Source organism: Thalassophryne amazonica, chromosome 9 (genome assembly GCF_902500255.1).
Source record: "Thalassophryne amazonica chromosome 9, fThaAma1.1, whole genome shotgun sequence".
NCBI classification, from domain to species: Eukaryota; Metazoa; Chordata; class Actinopteri; order Batrachoidiformes; family Batrachoididae; genus Thalassophryne; species Thalassophryne amazonica.
In genome coordinates this window covers 5238072-5259503 of record NC_047111.1, presented here as the reverse complement: position 1 = coordinate 5259503, position 21432 = coordinate 5238072, and the positions used below count along the sequence as shown (strand labels likewise).

The following is a 21432-nucleotide window of genomic DNA, read 5'->3' as shown; positions in this document are numbered from 1 at the left end:
CTCAGGACACAGGATCACCAACAATACCCACATGGGGCAACCATTTTCTCACCAACAATGAATCCTGAAAAAAGTACCCACATGCGCAATCCAGAACCTCACACGCACACCTGATCAAAGAGGCCTTTTAAAGACACGTCAGCGTGTTGCTCCGCCACCAGCTCACTACGAGACAAGGACACAGGAAAATCAGACAGAGGTCCATAAACATTTTTAACACATTTCCCCTTTTTAACTTCATTCTGTGTGATAGCCCGAGTAACAGCACACGCAGTGAACACCTGGGGGAATTGTTTACTGCTCTCATCAGTCTGAGGAAGCAAATAAGGAACTGCCTCCGCTTCCTTCTGTACAGCTGACTGAGCAACATCTTTCCACAAACGCGTACCAGCCAAACCATTACCCAAGATAACGAAGACACCTTCCACTGGCAATGCAGGACGAACAGCCAAAACTGCTTCACCACTGAACAGTTCACACTCAAGTGACACTTTATGCAAAGGAACAAAGAGCACGTTGAAACCTATACCTTGAACTGGAACCCGTGCACCTGTCTCTGACTCCACAGACAGTGGCAACACATCAGCTTGGATAAACGAGTCAAACGCCCCTGTGTTGCACAAAATTTTGACATGCACCTTTTTATCATCTCCCACCAATGAGACAAACCCCTCACGAATGAAAGGCAAGTACGAGTCACACTGTTCAGAGCTCACGTTTTCCACCTCAAGTTCCACAGCGTTACGCACCGGGGCAGCTAAACCCACTCCTTTTGGCTTAACAGGAGACATCCTTAACTTTAGCAGAGCACAATCTGCTTTAATGTGCCCGCGCCTGTGACAATAGTGACACACCTGATCACTGTCACGCAAAACAGAGTTTTTTACTTCCCCCTGTTTCACCCAACTAGACCGACCAAAGCCCTCAGAGCGCTCCTCTCTTGGTACACTGGAACCAAGGCACAGGTTTGGAGACACATTTTTTGAAATAGAACTATGAGTCAATCTGTATTCATCCGCCAAAATAGCAGCATCCGAAACATTTGCAGCCTTTTGCTCACTAATATAAGTTGCAATCCTCTCTGGTATATAGTAAATGGTGGAATAAATCAAATACACTTGTTAAAGTCTGCTTCACCAGGATTAACAGTCCGCACGCCAGACACACTGTTGTGTGGGCCGCTGAAGAGGAGGTACTGCTGGCCCACCACCACCAGATGGCGCCCTGCTTGGAGTGCGGGCTTCAAGCACGAGAGGGCGCCGGAGCCACTGGGAGTGACAGCTGTCACTCATCCTCAGCACCAGCTGTCACTCATTCATCATCATCACCATCACCATAAAGGCCGGACTGCAACTTCACCTCCTCGCCGAGAAACCAGCTACCATTCAGGTAATTTTCTCTGCTGACTCAAAACGTTGAGTAATAATCTGAACTTCTTTTGCAGCCGTTATCCTGTGGTGTTTGCCTTATCTGTGGGATTGGCGTTTGGTGTGATCAGCGACGGCTTCGCTTCACACTCCAATCAGATAAGTGGTTAGACAGGAGCTGCACGAGTGTGTGATTGGAGGTGGAGGTTCTCCCTCCTTTACTGAACACTGACTGTGGGATTACTGAGTGTGCGAACTCACACTCATCAGGACTGTCTCTGTTTTCTGCCAGCAGTACCGGGTCTGACTGCTGAAGACAGCGGCCACCTGGGGCGCAGGGCTTGGCAGCTCCGGTGTTCTTCAGCTCTGTTGGTGGTGGAAGCTGTGTGGGGATCCAGCTCTTCTCTCGCCAGGCGTCTTCTATCGTCGAGCCTGCCCACACGTCACCTGGTGTATGATTGACAGTCCACCATATTGTTATTGTCTGTACGTCGTTGTGCGATTCACAACATTAAATTGTTACTTTTGGCTTATCCATTGTCCGTTCATTACCGCCCCCTGTTGTGGGTCCGTGTCACGACACTTTCACAACAGGATTTCTCGGCCAGCGTCATGGATCCCGAGGGGCGTCAACCATCGCTTGAACAGCCAATGGAAGAGCGAGGTGCACAGGCGCCAGCAGGAGGCGTGTTGGGTGAGCTGCAGCACATCTTAACCGCCTTTACCGCTCGGTTGGACTTAGTTACCGAGCAGAGCAGTGTTCTCAATCGTAGGATGGAGGCTCTCACTGCCCAGGTGGAAGCGCGTGCTCAGGGCGCTGCTGCAGCACCTCCTCCTGCTGACCGTGTGCCAGAAACAGACATTCCGCTGGTCGTTCAACGAACCCCCCCACCGTCCCCTGAAGCATACATAAGCCCTCCGGAGCCATACGGAGGCTGTGTGGAGACGTGCGCGGACTTCTTGATGCAGTGCTCGCTCGTCTTTTCACAGCATCCCGTCATGTACGCGTCAGACGCTAGCCGGGTGGCTTACGTTATAAATTTGCTTCGAGGAGAGGCACGTGCCTGGGCTACAGCGCTTTGGGAGCAGAATTCACGGCTCCTAACGGTTTATACTGAGTTTGTGAGGGAGTTCCGACAGGTGTTTGACCACCCTCATAGAGGCGAGACCGCTTCAAGTGTGCTGCTGTCGATACGGCAGGGTCGTCGGAGCGCAGCGAAGTATGCTGTTGCGCTCCGCACTGCCTTTGTAAACGGACTGTCTCTGGTCCTTAAGGAGCACCTGGTGGCGAAGGATGAGCCGCGGGATTTAGATGGGCTTATCGACCTGGTTATACGGTTAGACAACCGATTAACGGAACACCGACGGCAGCGAGACAAGGGGCGTGGCCAGGCACAAGCCATCCCTCTTCCTCCCGGGTCCGAAAGGAAGCCGACTTCCCCACACTCCACTGCCAGGGCTCTCCACATGACAACAGCTCCCCCTGCTGACGTTGCTATGGAAACGAGCAGGGCCAAAAAACGATCAGATCAGAGACAAAGGAGGCTGATCCGTGGAGAGTGTTTTCTCTGCAGCTCTACCGAGCACACACAGAGAGAATGCCCCAAACGGTCAAAACAGCAGCACTCGTCCTTAGAGACTGGGCTAAGGGTGGGTCACAACACCCACGTGGGGAAACCCTGACGATCTGCACGAATCCCAGTCACGATCCTGAGTGGGGATCTAACCCTTCACGCCCCAGCACTGGTGGACACGGGGTCGGAGGGGAATCTGCTGGATAGCAGATGGGCAAAGGAGGTTGGGCTCCCTCTAGTGGCCTTACCGTCACCATTGTCGGTGCGGGCACTAGATGGCACCCTTCTTCCACTAATCACACACCAGACACAGCCAGTGACATTGGTGGTGTCTGGGAATCACAGGGAGGAGATTGTGTTTTATGTAACACCTTCTACCTCCCGAGTGATTTTGGGTTTTCCATGGGTGTTAAAACACAATCCCCGGATTGATTGGCCGTCTGGGGTTGTGGTTCAGTGGAGCGAAACCTGCCACCGGGAGTGTTTAGGATCCTCGGTTCCACCCGGTGTGACAGCTAAGGAGGAGGTTTTAGTCCCCCCCAATCTGGCGGCGGTGCCGGCTGAGTACCACGACCTTGCTGACGTCTTCGGCAAGGATCTGGCACTCACGCTGCCCCCGCACCGTCCGTACGATTGTGCCATTGATTTGATACCGGGCGCTGAGTACCCGTCCAGCAGGCTGTACAACCTCTCACGTCCGGAACGCGAATCAATGGAGACCTACATCCGGGACTCGTTAGCTGCCGGGTTGATCCGGAACTCCACCTCCCCGATGGGTGCTGGTTTCTTTTTGTGGGCAAGAAGGACAGCGGACTCCGTCCATGCATTGATTACAGAGGGCTGAACGAGATCACGGTTCGCAACCGATACCCGTTACCTCTGTTGGATTCAGTGTTCACGCCCCTGCATGGAGCCCAAATTTTCACGAAATTGGATCTTAGGAATGCTTATCACCTGGTTCGGATCCGGGAGGGAGACGAGTGGAAGACGGCATTCAACACCCCGTTAGGTCACTTTGAGTAAGTGGTCATGCCGTTCGGCCTCACCAATGCGCCCGCGACGTTCCAAGCATTGGTTAATGACATCTTGCGGGACTTCCTGCATCGGTTTGTCTTCGTATATCTAGACGATATACTCATCTTTTCTCCGGATCCTGAGACCCATGTCAAGCATGTACGTCAGGTCCTACAGCGGTTGTTGGAGAACCGGCTGTTTGTGAAGGGCGAGAAGTGTGAGTTCCACCGCACTTCTTTGTCCTTCTTGGGGTTCATAATCTCCTCCAACTCCGTCGCCCCTGATCCGGCCAAGGTTGCGGCGGTGAGAGATTGGCCCCAACCAACGAACCGTAGGAAACTACAACAGTTCCTCGGTTTTGCAAATTTCTACCGGAGGTTCATCAAGGGCTACAGTCAGGTAGTTAGCCCCCTGACAGCCCTGACCTCCACAAAAGTCCCCTTCACCTGGTCGGATCGGTGCGAAGCCGCGTTTAGGGGGTTGAAACGCCGGTTCTCGACTGCACCGGTTCTGGTGCACCCCGATCCCAAGCGCCAGTTTGTTGTTGAAGTGGATGCCTCTGACTCAGGGATAGGAGCCGTGCTATCCCAGAGCGGGGAGTCCGATAAGGTTCTCCATCCATGTGCCTACTTTTCCCGCAGGTTGACCCCAGCTAAACGGAACTATGACGTCGGCAATCGGGAACATCTTGTGGTGAAGGAGGCTCTTGAGGAGTGGAGACACCTGTTGGAGGGAGCATCGGTACCATTTATGGTTTTCACGGACCATCGGAACCTGGAGTACATCTGGACCGCGAAGCGTCTGAACCCCAGGCAAGCCCGCTGGTCGCTGTTCTTCGGGCGTTTTGACTTCCGGATCACCTACCGCCCCGGGACTAAGAACCAATGATCTGATGCCCTGTCCCGGGTGCATGAAGAGGAGGTCAAGACTGAGCTGTCAGACCCCCCTGAAACCATCATCCCCAAGTCCACTGTCGTGGCCACCCTTACCTGGGACCGGCCTCTCCCCATTTGAGGTGTGTTTGGGGTACCAGCCCCCATTGTTTCCGCTAGTGGAGGGAGAGGTCGGGGTGCCCTCGGTCCAGGCCCATCTGAGGAAGTGCCGTCGGGTGTGGCGTACCGCCCGCTCTGCCCTGCTCAGAGCCCGGATGAGGGCTAAGGCCCATGCAGACCGCCGCCATTCCCCGGCCCCTGCATACCAGCCCGGGCAGGCGGTTTGGTTATCCACAAAGGACATACCTCTGCAAACGGAATCCCAAAAGCTGAAGGACAGATTTATAGGACCCTTCACCATCGTGAAGGTCCTCAGTCCAGCCGCAGTGAAGCTGAAGCTGCCAGCTTCACTGCGGATACATCCGGTATTCCATGTCTCCAGACTCAAACCCTGCCACACCTCTCCCCTCTGTGCCCCCGGACCGGCGCCGCCGCCTGCCCGGATCATCGACGGGGAGCCGGCTTGGACTGTGCGCCGACTCCTGGATGTTCGTCGAAAGGGCCGGGGGTTCCAGTATTTGGTGGACTGGGAAGGATATGGACCCGAAGAACGCTCCTGGGTGAAGAGGAGCTTCATTCTGGACCCGGCCCTCCTGGCCGAATTCTACGCCCGGCACCCGGACAAGCCTGGTCGGGCGCCAGGAGGCGCCCGTTGAGGGGGGGGGTCCTGTTGTGTGGGCCGCTGAAGAGGAGGTACTGCTGGCCCACCACCACCAGATGGCGCCCTGCTTGGAGTGCGGGCTTCAAGCACGAGAGGGCGCCGGAGCCACTGGGAGTGACAGCTGTCACTCATCCTCAGCACCAGCTGTCACTCATTCATCATCATCACCATCACCATAAAGGCCGGACTGTAACTCCACCTCCTCGCCGAGAAATCAGCTACCATTCAGGTAATTTTCTCTGCTGACTCAAAATGTTGAGTAATAATCTGAACTTCTTTTGCAGCCGTTATCCTGTGGTGTTTGCCTTATCTGTGGGATTGGCGTTTGGTGTGATCAGCGATGGCTTCGCTTCACACTCCAATCAGATAAGTGGTTAGACAGGAGTTGCACGAGTGTGTGATTGGAGGTGGAGGTCCTCCCTCCTTTACTGAACACTGACTGTGGGATTACTGAGTGTGCGAACTCACACTCATCAGGACTGTCTCTGTTTTCTGCCAGCAGTACCGAGTCTGACTGCTGAAGACAGCGGCCACCTGGGGCGCAGGGCTTGGCAGCTCCGGTGTTCTTCAGCTCCGTTGGTGGTGGAAGCTGTGTGGGGATCCAGCTCTTCTCTTGCCAGGCGTCTTCTATCGTCGAGCCTGTCCACACGTCACCTGGTGTATGATTGACAGTCCACCATATTGTTATTGTCTGTACGTCGTTGTGCGATTCACAACATTAAATTGTTACTTTTGGCTTATATATTGTCCGTTCATTACCGCCCCCTGTTGTGGGTCCGTGTCACGACACTTTCACAACACACACGCGCGCCTCGTGTCTCTGCACCTCTTCCATATCCAATTAATGTTGTTCTAACTGAATTTCTTGCTCTCGGAGATTCATCTCCAAATGTCTCATTTCCAACTGCAACTCCAATTTACGCAAATCAGCGTCAGCTGTCCCAGCTGCCACCTGGGTTACCACTGACGCAGCAGGAAAAAAAACGGCCTTTGCAACCAGCACATCAACTGGAATGTCAAAATAAGCCACAATTGCCAGCAGATTATCGTTGACGAAAACATTAAGCTTCTCCCTTGTGGGATTAGCCACATTACACACCGCGCCACGTAACCAAACAATTCACACACCAACCAAGTCAATACACTGCAAATTGAAGTGCTAACATGTGCACAGCACGATGCCCAACGCAACCATGTCCCCTCTATTCTATACCTACCTAACAAAACCCCACCTAACTAACTTACCTAACTCTTCATGTGGTTTGGCGGTGGGATGATTAAACACGCAACCAGCGAGAAAACATTTCTCCTGGACTGCTCCCGAGAACACTGTAACAAAGTGAACGCCAACCGCACCCCCACGACACTATCAAAAAAAAAAAAAAAAAAGCAGGCTACGCATAAAGCAGCAAAGCCTCTTACCTTACCAGGAGACACAGTCACAAAACAGAGCTCAATACTCGTGCACCAGCAGGAACACTTCACTCAAATATATTTTCTCGGTTGTGTCCGTCAAAACACATCAAGCCATCCAAAAAAAAAGAACACCAAACATGCTCCTGTGCATCGTCACTGCAGCCTACTGCGAGCATCCACGCCCCATGCCGACGCATCTGCTCACCGCAAAGGTAGGTCACAGCCAAAGAAACACAAACTACAAAAACAAGATGTTGTGTGTTGGGGGGGGTGTGGCTTGACATTTTGGTGTTCTTTTCTTTTCTTTGCTCTCCAGGTGGTATGAAAACTGATTTGTCTGTGGAGAAGGTGCTGGCTGAAGAGTCCCTCACCCTCATCAACATCATGTGCAGCACCTGTGGATGGTGCTCACATGCAACCTTAAAGACTTTCAGCTGAAGCAGATAATTGGATGGCGTTCTGCATTTAAGCCATGTGTGATTCAAGCAGAATTGCCGGGAACTCGACCTTGTGATGTTCGTTTGTGAGACGCTGAGGACCGCGCCTGGGTTTGACACATCGAGCCTGTGAAGCAGGAAGGGTGAGGGACACATGCTGTCAGCACACATCAGAGGTGATTAATTGTTTGACTACTTGTTGATAGTAACTTGGTATTTTGTTACGCAGTAGATTTGAATTGTGATGAGAATTGTGCAGCTCGCTTCTCACTGCTGTGGCGTGCGGACAAGTGATCCTCCACCTGTTGTGAGAAGCTGCTCATTTGCATAAAGCTTAAAATACAGACCTGAATGTGTTGCTGATGGTGTGTGTCTTTTGAAGGATATTGGTTGTAACTGCTGACTTACCTCACCTCTTCTATCCTTCGCAGAGAGTCGGTTTGTCGTGTCCACCTGGGGGGTGTTTGGTGGTAACAGTGAGTCCAGAAGTGCCGGGCTTCGATCCTTATGGGCGCTGGAGAGCGTGCCAGCCTTCACTCCACCAGAATGATGCTGTTTTAGTTTCTACACTTTGTTTAGCACCAGAGGGTGACACAATAAATTGTTTTTGTTATTGGAACCGCTTTCTGGTTATTTTAGCGCTGGGTTCCGTCAGACGCAGGTCCGCTCCTCAACCCGCGTCGACACATAACAGTAGTTCCCGGCCATTCCATAATGGACCCAGCGGCAGAGGCGGTTCCTTTTGCCGAAAAAGTTCTAGAGCACTTGGAGAAAATATGGGAGCAATTACAGCTTCTCGCAAACCAAATTAAACAAACAGACGCCCGTGTTACGGAGCTTGCAGCGCAAGCCGTTCCGCTTCCTGCTGCTCCAGCTGCGGCACCATCGATACTGGTGCAGATAACTCCGTCACTCAGAGATTCGGCGTTCGAACCGAGTATTTGTCATCCGGAGCGTTATGCGGGAGACGTTGAAGCCTGTGCTTCGTTTTTGATGCAATGTTCTCTGGTTTTTGCTCTGTGACCGGCTTCCTTCTCTTCTGATGGGAGCCGTGTTTCATATGTGACAAATTTGCTCCGAGGTGATGCCTTAGCTTGGGTCACAGCATTGTGGAGTAACAACTTGCCATTGTTAGGATCCTTTAAGGATTTCTCCCGGGAGTTCCGACTGGTTTTTGACCATCCGGTGAAAACGTATACCGTTGCCCAATGGTTGCTGAATCTCAGGCAGGGGAGGCGGAGTGCGGCGGAGTATTCCGTGGACTTCCGGATTTTTTCTGCTCAGTCAGGTTGGAATGCCGCAGCTTTACGAGGAGTGTTTGTAGATGGGTTAAATGAGTCATTAAAAGACGAGCTGGTAGTCCGTGACGAGCCAAATGATTTAGATGAGCTAATATTGTTGGTGATTCGTCTAGATGATCGGATGAAGGAGCGTGGACGCGAGAGAGGGCGGCCATCAGAGCGGGTTTTTTCGTCTCGGGGCTTTCCCCGACACAGATCTGGGCCACCTCTTCTTCGCCCCACTGAGGCTCCTCCGACGGGACCTCTGGCTCCTCTTGCTGACGAGCCCATGCAGCTCAGACGAGCAGAGACCACTGTATTGCCCCGACATATAAGCGTCAAGAAAAATAATGGTGACGTATCTCCAGGTGTTCTGGGACAGGCAAAATAACACACACACAAAAAAAAAACAAAAAAACTTGTATGGGTTAATGTTTTGTTTTCTTTGAATAGGGGTTATAATTTGTTTGGGGAGTCAGAGGCGTGTCTGGTGGAGTGAACGTTAGGCTGTTAGAAGCCTGTCTGGGCTCACTTGATCGTTATTTTTTATGTGTATTTAGGTATTTTCTGTTTGGGTTTTGGGGTCGTTTTATTTTGTTGTTTTTTATTTCCCTACATCCCTAACCCCAACCTCACTTGCCCCAAGACCGTTCGTCTTGTGGGTTGTGGGGTGGTGCAGGTTGGTCACGCTGAGCGTTCTCAGAAGACCTCTGCACCTAGGGGGGGGTTGTTAGGGGCGTTTTTCTTGGTTTTCTTAGGGCCCGGTTCCACTCCAGCCTCGGTGAGCCTTTGTACCGTTCGTCATTGGTGTTGCCGGGGTGTGGTGCAGCGGGAACATACCTCAGTCGGAGGGGTGGGCCGATCTGTTGCCGTTCACCATTTCGGTAGTTCCACCCCTCCTGAGAGGCTGGGGTATGGTCGAGTTGGGGCACCGGACGTATTTCCGGTTTTCTGCTGCGCCTTGGGGTTGGGGCTGGGTTAGTTTTTCCTGTTCCCTTCCCCGGCTTAATGTTTTGAGCCGTTCGCCAAAATTGAGCCGCCGAGGGGCTCTGGGAGGGACCTGGGGTCTTTCGGGGTGCCGGGGAAGGTAACAGGGTTTACGGTTGTTTTATTTGCCCCCGGGGTTGTTTTAGGTAGTCCTCCGGGGGTTGGATTTTGATTTTGTTTTGTTTCCTTCCGGGTTCCACCTCCAGGGTTGATGGGACGGTCCTCTGGGGGGGAATTGGCTTGTGGGGCCGACTAGCCAAGTGTGGCCGGGTCTGGGGTTCCGGGGTTGTGGGGAGGGTACCTCCTGGGGTTTGATGGTACGGTCCTCTGGGGGGCGCCGTTTGCTCCATGTACACCTGGGGACCTGTGTGGGATTCTGGTTCTGGCTGTTCCTCCTGGAACCGGCGGTAAAGGCCTTCTGGGGGGGGGGGGGGTTGGGCTCTGCAGGTCGTTCTGGGGGGGTTGTTTGTTGTTTTTCTTTTATGTATTTGTGTTTGTATTGTGTTTGTGGGGCTGTGTTGGGTTTTTGCGTTTGGGAGTTTTTCTTTTCTTCCCGGGGTTGGATGGGACGGTCCCCTGGGGAGGTTTTGGGTGGGTTTTATGTTTTTTCTTGTGTGTTGGATTATACTAGGGACTGTTTTGGGGTTTTTGTTGATGCCAGCCAACCTTCCAGCTGCGGTGCCCTGTCCTGCTGTCTGCTTCCTGGCGAGGACCCCGAAGGGAGGTGCTGTTCTCGGACCTGGTCTGTTCGGTCGCCGGGAGGCTTCCCGTTAAAGGGGGGGTACTGTTGTGTGTTGGGGGGGTGTGGCTGGACATTTTGGTGTTCTTTTCTTTTCTTTGCTCTCCAGGTGGTATGAAAACTGATTTGTCTGTGGAGAAGGTGCTGGCTGAAGAGTCCCTCACCCTCATCAACATCATGTGCAGCACCTGTGGATGGTGCTCACATGCAACCTTAAAGACTTTCAGCTGAAGCAGATAATTGGATGGCGTTCTGCATTTAAGCCATGTGTGATTCAAGCAGAATTGCCGGGAACTCGACCTTGTGATGTTCGTTTGTGAGACGCTGAGGACCGCGCCTGGGTTTGACACATCGAGCCTGTGAAGCAGGAAGGGTGAGGGACACATGCTGTCAGCACACATCAGAGGTGATTAATTGTTTGACTACTTGTTGATAGTAACTTGGTATTTTGTTACGCAGTAGATTTGAATTGTGATGAGAATTGTGCAGCTCACTTCTCACTGCTGTGGCGTGCGGACAAGTGATCCTCCACCTGTTGTGAGAAGCTGCTCATTTGCATAAAGCTTAAAATACAGACCTGAATGTGTTGCTGATGGTGTGTGTCTTTTGAAGGATATTGGTTGTAACTGCTGACTTACCTCACCTCTTCTATCCTTCACAGAGAGTCGGTTTGTCATGTCCACCTGGGGGGTGTTTGGCGGTAACAGTGAGTCCAGAAGCGCCGGGCTTCGATCCTTTTGGGCGCTGGAGAGCGTGCCAGCCTTCACTCCACCAGAATGACGCTGTTTTAGTTTCTACACTTTGTTTAGCACCAGAGGGTGACACAATAAATTGTTTTTGTTATTGGAACCGCTTTCTGGTTATTTTAGCGCTGGGTTCCGTCAGACGCAGGTCCACTCCTCAACCCGCGTCGACACATAACACAAGACATGCAAAACCCCCAAAATTTACAGCGTGCCACAACACGAGTCTAGGGAAAGCAAAACAACAAAAACTGTTTGGACGAGCCCCCATTTGTTACATCCCGGCTCAAAAGCCGCAACAAAAAGTGAGGCGCACACAGAAGCACAAATCTTTTTAACCCTTTGTACGGCATTTATTATAAAAAGTAAAAAAAAAAAACAAAAGAAAAGAAAAGGAGGATGTGGCAAGACAAACCCAGGACCAAACCAGGACAAAGCGCACGTGGCCGCCCTCCACGCCGCAAACCAGAGGAGAAAGGAGGAGCACCAAAATACGGGAACGCCCTCCTTTTATAGCCCCATGGCAGGAAGCAGAGTCAGCACCTCCCGGTGGCCAAGACCTCAAAACACACAACAAACATATTAGGACAACATAACAAACACATTGGGGTGGCTGCAAAGGGCTGTCACACTGTAGATGGATTGTGTGGCACCAGGCAGCAAAGTCCCTAACTCAGCTCCTGTACTCCTCCTCTCTGTCATACCTGATGCATCCACAATGGCTGTGTCATCTGTGAACTTCTGGATGTGACACAGCTCACAGTTGGAGCAGAAGTCAGACGTGTACAGGGTGAAGAGGAGAGGGGCCAGCACCGTGCCCTGGGGTGCTCCGGTGCTGCTGATCACAGTGTCAGACATGGTGTCGCTCAGCCTGATGTACTGCAGCCTGTCAATGAGGTAGCTGGAGATGCAAGTGTCCAGACAGGGGTCCACTCACATCCTGTTCAATTTGTCCTGAAGCACAAGCGCTGGATGGTGTTGAAGGCACTTGAGAAGTCCAGGAAGAGAATCCTCACTGTGCCATTTCCCTTATCCAGGTGAGTGGACTCGGTGTAGCAGGTAGAGGATGATAACGTCCACACCAACACCTGCCCGATAAGCAAACTGCAGACAGTCCTGGGCGTGTTGCACGTGGGGTTTGAGGAAGTTGAGGAAAAGTTGCTCCTACATCTTCATCAGATATGAAGTGAGTACCACTGGTCGGAAGTCATTCAGCTTGCTGGGCTGGTTCTTCTTAGGAACTGGAATGATGCATGAAGTCTTCTAGAGGGTAGGCACTTTCCCTTGCTGCAGGCTAAGGTTGAAGAAACATTGTAGTGGTTCTCCCAGTTCAGTCACACAGGTCCACAATAGGTCGGGGACACACCTTATCAGGGCCTGGTGCTTTCCTGGGATGAAGCTTCCTCAGCTGTCCACTGACCTGGTCTACAGTGATGTATGGAGGAGGTTGGGTTGAGGTGGGGGAGGAGGAGGAGGACCAGGGGACTGCTGCTGTGATGTCTGGGGGGAGGTGTGCTGAGGGAAAGAGAGATGGCTGCAGTGAGGGAGAAGGTGAGAGCGAGGGGCATGAACTGGTTGAACCAGTTGAAGATGTTGTTAGTATCAGGTTTGACTGGCAAAGCAGGCTGGATACAAATACATGACGCAGAAACAGAGCTCTGTAGTTTTAAAGCATTTACTTGAGATGTTAGCTGGAGTCGGTACACAGAAAGGCAGTCCAAAATGAACAACAGTACAAAAAACATCAGGCTTAGGCATGGCCAAGGCAAACCGGCGGTGGTTGAAAAACACGATGAGGCAACATGAAGATCCCCTGTTTACAATGGGGTACTCAGGTCAAAGCAGTTTCAGTCTTTTGTTCATGGTAATGAGTCATTCACATCACCAGCAGAGTCGTCAAGGGAGCCATCAGGAGAGGGACAGCTGCCCTGTCATTAGGAGGGTGCTAACTAGAGCACAATAGGTGCTAATTAGAGCTATTGTTTAGTCACTAACCTATAGCAGTCTGCCTCTCGGTAGGAGGGGTCTGGTTAGGTTTAAAACTCCAGCTTTTGTGACTTCTTGATTATTCTTCTCTACAAGAGTCAAGACAGAAGTCAGACCACCAGAGCAAGAATTTTAGCTGAGGAAGCTTCTGCGATTTGAAGCGAAATGTCCTCGCGTCAAGCAACCCAGTCCAGTCAAAGATTCAAGCTTCTCTACTATGGAAACCACCTGGACAACTGAGAGCCTACACAGAAACAACATGAAGAGGCAACAACAGCAAGGCAAAAACAAACAAACAAACAAACAGAGCTGGAAAGGAAGGCACAAGGTACATTGATCTGGTGAGGGACATGAGAACATTGTGAGGCTTAAATAGCACCCAGGTGATGAGCTGCAAAAAAGAAACTTCCAGAACCAGGGTGTGGCCAGACAGAGAGGAACACCCACCACCAAGCACCAAGAGAGACACAAGAAAGAACAGGACAGAGAAAACCCAAGCAGAAAGACAGAGCAAGACAGAAGACAGAACACAAAACCAATCCAACAGAAAAATAAAACAAAACACATACCAAACAAAATCCAAATCCTGACAGTTAGGTTTGTACACAATCTCCATTGCGCCCCCCCCCGCCGTGACTGTGGTCCTGTGTTATGGTCTGTGATGGTTTTCACACGTTCCCAGACCTCCTTCATATTGTTTTCTTTCAGCTTCTACTCCATCTTTCTCCTGTAGCTTTCCTTTGCTTCCCTCACGCAGTGTTTCACCTCGCGCTGTGCTGCCTTCATCACCTCCATGTCTCTGCTGCTGATGGTGACTTTCTTCTTGTTGAGGACACCTTTGACTTCCTGCATTACCCATGGTTTGGTAACAGCAGACAGTGTGGCTTAATGTCTGTGCAGACATGTCTGCACAGATAATCCATCAGACAGTGTGTCAGCCCCTCTATGTCCTCACCGTGCAGGTTGATCAGCTCATCCCAGACTGTGGTATTGTAGCAGCCTCTCAGAGCACTTTCCATTTCAGGGGACCACCTCCTGACAGAGCGAGTGGTCACCAGCTGCCTTTGGATCAAGGTGGTGTACTGTGGCTGTCGGTGGATCAGATTGTGGTCAGACTTTCCTCGAGGGTGGAGGGGTGTGGCTCTGTATGCATCCCTCACATGAACATACAGTAAGTCAATTGTCCTGTTGTTTCTTGTTGGACAGTCCACAACCTGGTACACTTCAAAGTTGCATGGTTACAATCCCCATAAACGATCATCAGTGCGTCAGGGTGCTTTGTCTGCAGCCTTGCTGTGACAGAGTGAATCTTTTCACATGCAGAAGTTGCATCTGCTTTCGAGGGGATATAGACACAGATGGTGATCATGTGACTGAGCTCCCTCAGTAGATAGTATGGCTGCAGGATAACAGCTAGCAGCCCAAGGTCCTGGCAACACAAGACTGTCTTTATGGAGATATGTCCTGGGTTACACCAGCAGCTGTTAAAGCCTGGGTCCCACCAAATAATAAGCCATGAATAATGAGCCACGCACGGGTGTGTCAGTGATTATTTGAAGAATGACCCACATTTTCATCTATCACATATCCGCAATGAAGGTGTCTCTATGTGCTTCTCTGTACCCCGCATGTGCCATGTAGCAGCCTCTAGTGAGCCACAACCGACCGGTCATTAGAGCCTCGAGTGGCTCGCATCAGCCACACTAAGCCACGTCATGCCGTGATAGCGCCATGATAACTCCATGTTGGCACACGTTTAGGCATGGGTTTGGTCCAAACCTCCAGCCCTCCCACACTTGGTCCCTTTAAAGTGTGGGTTTTCAATCACAGATTCACAGCAGCATTTAAAGATGTCACATTTTTAAAAAATGCAGTCTAAAAATAGATGCTCCAGTAGGTTGTGCGCTGTGTGCCAGACTGCTCTCCACCTGTAATGCACCAGACCACCTAGAACTGAACCAAGGGTTCCTGGACAGCCACCTCTGTGCTCCTCACTGGCTCCTCAGCTCGTTGGCTTTATTTCTTCTGTGGCTTTAAACACACACACCGTGATCCCACTTTTAACTTTATGTTCATCTGTTTATTTTTGTAAAATCACTCTTTTGCGCACGCTGCCGTTCTGCAAACACAATGAGGTGACCGCTTTATTATATACACCTGTGGATCACTTTTAAATATATATATATATATATATATATATATATATATATATATATATATATATATTTCTTCCGCAGCTTAAAAGTCACCGTGATACAACTTTTAACTTTGTGTTATGTCTTCAAAATCGGTCTTTTGTGCGCTCTTCTTCTGTGTGGCTGCACAGCTCTGTGCTGCTTTTAGCGGCTTCACTGGAGTTATTTCTTCCATGGCTTTAAACACACATCCACTTTCACACAGTCATCCAAATTTTAACTTTGTTTTCATCCACTACTGACTGAAAAATCACTCTTTTGTGAGCTGGCGTTCTGCCTAAATGCTCGTTTGGAGCGTGATGAGTCACTGCCTCAGTGCGCACACACAGTGGAGCTCATGTGATCCATTAACAAGATATTAAATCAATTATAGATATACTTTTACAGCTAGGAACTGTTTTATCAAGCTATAATAACATTAAAAATAGTTGCTTTAAGTTGTTCAAAATACATTCCACATGGAGCAGGAAAGAGGAAAAAGCGTCCAGATGAAACAGTCCTCTGTGATTCTAGAAGCGATTAGAGGTGTTTTCAGCATCCAAGGTTTGGCAGAAAATGATTAATCTGCTACAAAATAATTATTTTATATACAGCATCCAGCGCACAGAGCAGGTGGAATTGTGTGGGCAAGACAGCAGCCGCTCCAAAAACAGCCTCTCAGGTCCTGCGTAGCTTCCAGGTGCATGGATAATGTGCTTTTAGCAGACTTGTAAGTGCCACACAAATGCCTCTAAAACCTCATACACAAAGTGCCCCACGCTGCTGTTGAATAAAATTTGACCATCTTGAAATTAGCGTCACACTCAGAGAGGAGCCTCGTTAACTGAAGATAATGCCTCTAAGAACCACTCAGAGCCATGAAACTCCCACGATAGTTGAAGAAACCCTCTTGTAGCAAAGAAAACATGCTGCATGGCTCATTATTCATCCTTCATTATTCGGTGGGACCCAGGCTTAACGTACATGATAATGTTAATGTACATGATAAGTCCCCCAGCTTTGCTTTTCCTCACACTTTAGTGTCTCTGTCAGCTCTCACAGCAGTGAATCCCAGCAGGTCAACATTATCATAGCAAACATAGCAAGTATTCAGAGAGCTCCACTTTTTCTACATTTTGTTATGTTACAGCCTTTTTCCAAAATGGAGTAAATTAATTTTTCCCCTCAAATTTCTACTCACAACACCTCATAATGACAACATGAAAAAAGGCTTTTTTTTTTTTGTGGGGGGGGGGGGGGGGGGGGTCATTTTTTCAAATTTATTAAAAATAAAAGAAGAAGAAGAAGAAGAAATCACATGTACAGTCCATCCAGAATGTACAGCTACGACATTTTGGCCATGTGGCCCATTTCCTTGTGCATGATCCAGCACAGTGATGCCTGATTGTCAAGGACCTCAGCAGTTGGAGAAGACCAAGGGGACGGAGGAGACTGAGTCGAGACCGCCTCACCCTGCAGGGTCCACCAGAGACTGAGTTGGAAAAGTGCAACCCTTCAGGGTCCACAGTGGAGATGGAGCTGGAACCGTGCGACTTTCCAGAGTCCATGGCCGAGACAGAGTCGAGACTGTGTGACACTCCAGGGTTTACGGCTGTATCAGGAGGGTGACTGGAGTCCTTCCCTGAACCAGCTGATCCCCAGAGTCAGATACCAACCAAGAGCGGAGAGCCGGGCGGCACATTCCAAGATAAATGACAGTTGTTAGTGCTATCCCTGCCCACCAACGAGCCTTGAGGAGGCTCACCAACTCCACATAAAAAGTCCTCTTGGACAGGACCCTGGGTATCCGCCTGGGCTGCAGGCGGACTGTTGGATGGCACCTCGTGACCCACCTCAGCTGTGGGCAGATGAATGGATGGCACCTCAGAGTCTGCCTCAGCCATGGGCGGAATGCTGAACAGCACTCTGGGTTCCACTTCAGCTGCAAGCGGATGGCCGAATGGCACATGGGAATCCGCTTCAGCCGCGGGTGGATGGCCGGAAAGCACTCAGTGACCCACAATAGCCGTGGGAGGAATGCTGGACAGCAACCTATGATCTGCTTCAGCTGTGGGCGTAACGCCGAACGGCGTACCAGGATCCACTTCAGTTGCAAGCGGACAACTGAACGGCACTCTGTGATCCTTTTTGGATGTGGGTAGAATGCCGGATGACAACCTGTGATCTGCTTCAGCCATGGGCAGAATGCCGGACAGCAGCCTGTGATCCACTTCAGCCGTGAGCAGACTGCTTGATGGCATTGTGGAAGTCGCCTCATTCGTGGGGCCACCAGGTTCATTAATGGCCTCATGACCCGCAAGATACATCACAGCTGTTAATGCCCACCCCGGAGGCAACAGGCAGCTCCGCTGGAAAGCTGGGTGTCTTCTTCAGGGCTGGGTCCAAGTTGGGAACAGGAGGGGCTGTGGCTGTTGCGGCCACCAGCTGAGGCTCCCCTCCATAGCCTTAGCATGGCCCTTCCTCCTTCTCTTCGGGGCCCTGCCTAAGCCACTGATGGCAGCTGGCAAAGTCACTGTGGGAGGGAGCTGGGAGGGCAAGGATGCGGAGGAAGCCTGGGTGACTAACGTGTTACTGGTGGGGCCCCCTGGAGTCTACTGGGGGGGCAGTGGCCACCGACCCCTTGGGAGTGTGAACTCTGGCGGTCCTGCCCACATGAATGGAAAAAAGCAACTGGGTCACGTGCCCTGTCAGGGGGTTCTGTACACCACATCAACCCTTCTATGGAAGACAGTTCTGGAAAAAACTGTACAGCCCATGGGTGGGCAGAAACTACAGTCTCAGCTGTAACCAGATATCTTCTCTTCAGGCTCTTGTTTGGAGCGCAGTGAAAAGAATTAAAACACAGACTGAACTGTTCACAAAAAGTTTTTAACACGTTGAGATCAGGGAGGCTACCTGTGGGATCTATAATGGCCGGTTGCCTCTGTTGTGGTTTGAAACACTGGATCTGGGTTGGACCCCAAGATGCAGGTAGCCAAGACATGAAAGGTAAGTGCGAAAAAAAGGTATTTAATTCTTCCAAGGTGACAGTGAAACAATAGTGACTCCATAATTGTTATGTGTCGGACACAGCCCGGAGAAGCGACCAGCGTTTGAAGGACCCAGTATAAAATAAGCAGAGCACAGTACAAAGGATAACAGAGTTTAATAAACATAACAGTGATGTGAAAAAATACAAACAAATAAGTGCGCGGTCTGGCGTGGCGGATTTGCGGTGTGCTCCCAGCAGCACAAAACGGTCCGGAGCCAGAACCAGTTCGGACCCAAGGACCCCGCCGACACCCCCCCAGGTGGCCGCGACAAACTGAGTCTGTGAAAGAAGAAATCATCATGTGAGTCCACACTCTACACACAGAGGGACCGCTCAAAGGTGTACAAACAGCAAACACTTCCTGGCTTAATTACTAATCAGCTTCCCACCCTGCAGGCATAGAACACCCTGTTCACAAAACTCCACTGCAGTGGAAGCTGATTAAACGACTACATACAGCTCAATATAATAAGGTGTGAGGGACACCACATTTACTGACTGTATAAATGTTAGTCACAAAATCTAACGTACCTCAGGAAGTGTGCTGACGAGCGTGAGACCTCACCCCCTCCTCTTTCACAGACCGTGCATCAAACCTGGACATTCTCTGCATCCACTGATGATGAGATGGCTCTCGAGACGACGATCTCACCCGTCTGGTCACAAGGTCGAGTCTCTGGCAAATACACACTGTGTACTCCAGTCTTAAATGCCACCATGTTCCAATCCATGTAGATGCACCACAGCTGTGAGTCCTGACGAGCCGCAGGTGATCAGCCTCAGGTGATCAAGGTGAGGTCCTGATAAACTCAGCTACACAGCCACTCAGTCCCAAATGCGCACCACCTGGGAGGAAAACCAAAAGACAGAAACAAAAGACACAAAAGCCAGCCAGGCACGCCAGCCACAACAATAATCCCAAATTTAAAAATTACAATAGTGTCTTTATTGAAGGTGGCAAAAATACTACAAGGTGACAAATTCCAACAACTGATTGACAGAAAAAAGCACAAAGAAAAGCAATTGTCCAAAAGAGACAGCAAGATACACTTACTGAAGAAGGATGACAGGAGATGACAGACAATACAGGGCAGGAGCCAAACGACAGGCAATGAACACAAGCAAAGACGTAGCTAATATAACATAAACTGATAAACTATAAACTGATAAACTGATTACGCACAGGTGTGATGAATAGAGGGGCACAGAGGGGGCACGTGGCAGAACGTAAATAAGTGTACAACGATGACAAAATATGCAGACAAGCTGTGTGGAAGACTAAAACCAGATCATGTAACATGAAGCAACAAAATGGCACAGGTGAACAGGCATACAATAAATGGACTGAGAAAATAAAGGACATGAACCACAAAGGTGAGACATGAATGAGTGTGCGAGGGATGGAGCCCTCACCGTGAACAGCTGTCAAAAACCACGCTCAGCTGTCAGTCATCACCCTAACACCCAAGCATGGCTGTGGACCAGGAAGTAACTGGGAACAAATGATCTAATGTAAAATATCATAATTCTGAAACCAACAATGGAATGAGTGTAACAATCACAAGACTTCTAAAAACGGACATGGAGACAACGCAGGAGGGCAAAATAAAGACCAGTTCACATAGATGACAACACTCTGGGACTCAAGGGACAGGAACACTCAGACATGGAGAACAGAGGGACGACAGAGAGCTATCATACTGAAGGGGAAGACAGAACGAGACCAGAGGGAATGACAGCGCGTGTATGCCCCCATCCAGGGGACCACCCACACAGTTGACTGACAGACATCGCGCACAGCTGTCAGGCAGAGCCTTGGCAACCACACATGGCCTATCCACACACACACACACACACACACACACACACACACACACACACACACACACACACACACACACACACACACACACACACACACACACTGACAGACCACAGGAGACATAAAACCAAGTCAAGAGGGTGGGGCCCTTGGACCTGGAGGATCAGGTGGTTCCCACACATGGCTGACAGGTAGGAATCTCATTCACACACCCACGTGCACAACCTCCACACATAGACACTGGTATGTCCATTCACTTCCACAAACGCACTCACTCACACGACTGACAGGACTACTTGCACAAAAGAGACACAATGAGGAACATCCACACCCACGCACGACAGACAGGTGACAGGGATGGACCATGAGGAGACGGAACAGAACACAAGCTCAAAGACATGAAGACATGGGGACCACTCCAAAAACCCCGGCCACAGACCAAACCCCAACATGATGCACTGTATGGAGCTTTTCAAACAGTTTCACGTCTCTTCTTGAACAATCCCCCATGCTGCTTTCTCCCACAAACCTGAAGAACTCCTGACTGGCTGTGGTGGAGTAAGTGCTGTTAGTGGTGTGACTGGTGCAGTTTGCTGTGTTCCAGCTGTTGTTGCAGTTCTGCCATGGTAACGGTGCCTGGAAGGAGCTGAACAGGTAATAGAGAGCCCACGTGATGACAACATTGTAGTAGGTACTCATGATGAATGAGATGGCCACTGATGCTATTCCCACTCCTGGAACAAACAAAAATACACAAAGATAAGTTTGCATTTCCAACGTTCTACCTCTGCTGACTGATGGATTTAGTTTAATTTATTACTCTGATTTATTGTGAAATTAATTAAGGCATATTCCACCTTTCAAGAGTGGGCAGACTTTAGCCAGAGCGTGTATGGGCCCCCTCCTCGTGTACTGTCCCACAATGAGCTCCATGTAAAGCAGCGGGATCCCCAGAACCACCAACATCAGCAGGTACGGCACCAAAAAGGCACCTGGCAACAAGCGATCCCAAAGTTATAATCATCACACAAAGTTTAAGCGAGAACAACATTTCCTATATAAGTTCCTTCACCCTCAACTTTCATCAGTCACTGTGTGATCACATTTTTCTGGACAATTTGTAACCATCAAGTAAAAGATCGCTCTTAAACCAGTCTTCTTACAAGCTACACTGTAAAACCAGAGATG

General features: G+C 50.3%; 1 protein-coding gene across 1 annotated transcript in view; it reads right to left on the bottom strand.

The window, feature by feature from the left end:
* The window catches only part of si:ch211-283g2.1 (sodium- and chloride-dependent GABA transporter ine), a 118130-nt gene that overhangs the window by 73529 nt on the left and 23169 nt on the right, over nucleotides 1-21432 (bottom strand). The window contains 2 exon segments of the mRNA XM_034178106.1: nucleotides 20774-20978; nucleotides 21102-21236. Of these exon segments, the coding sequence (XP_034033997.1) occupies nucleotides 20774-20978; nucleotides 21102-21236 (340 nt within the window).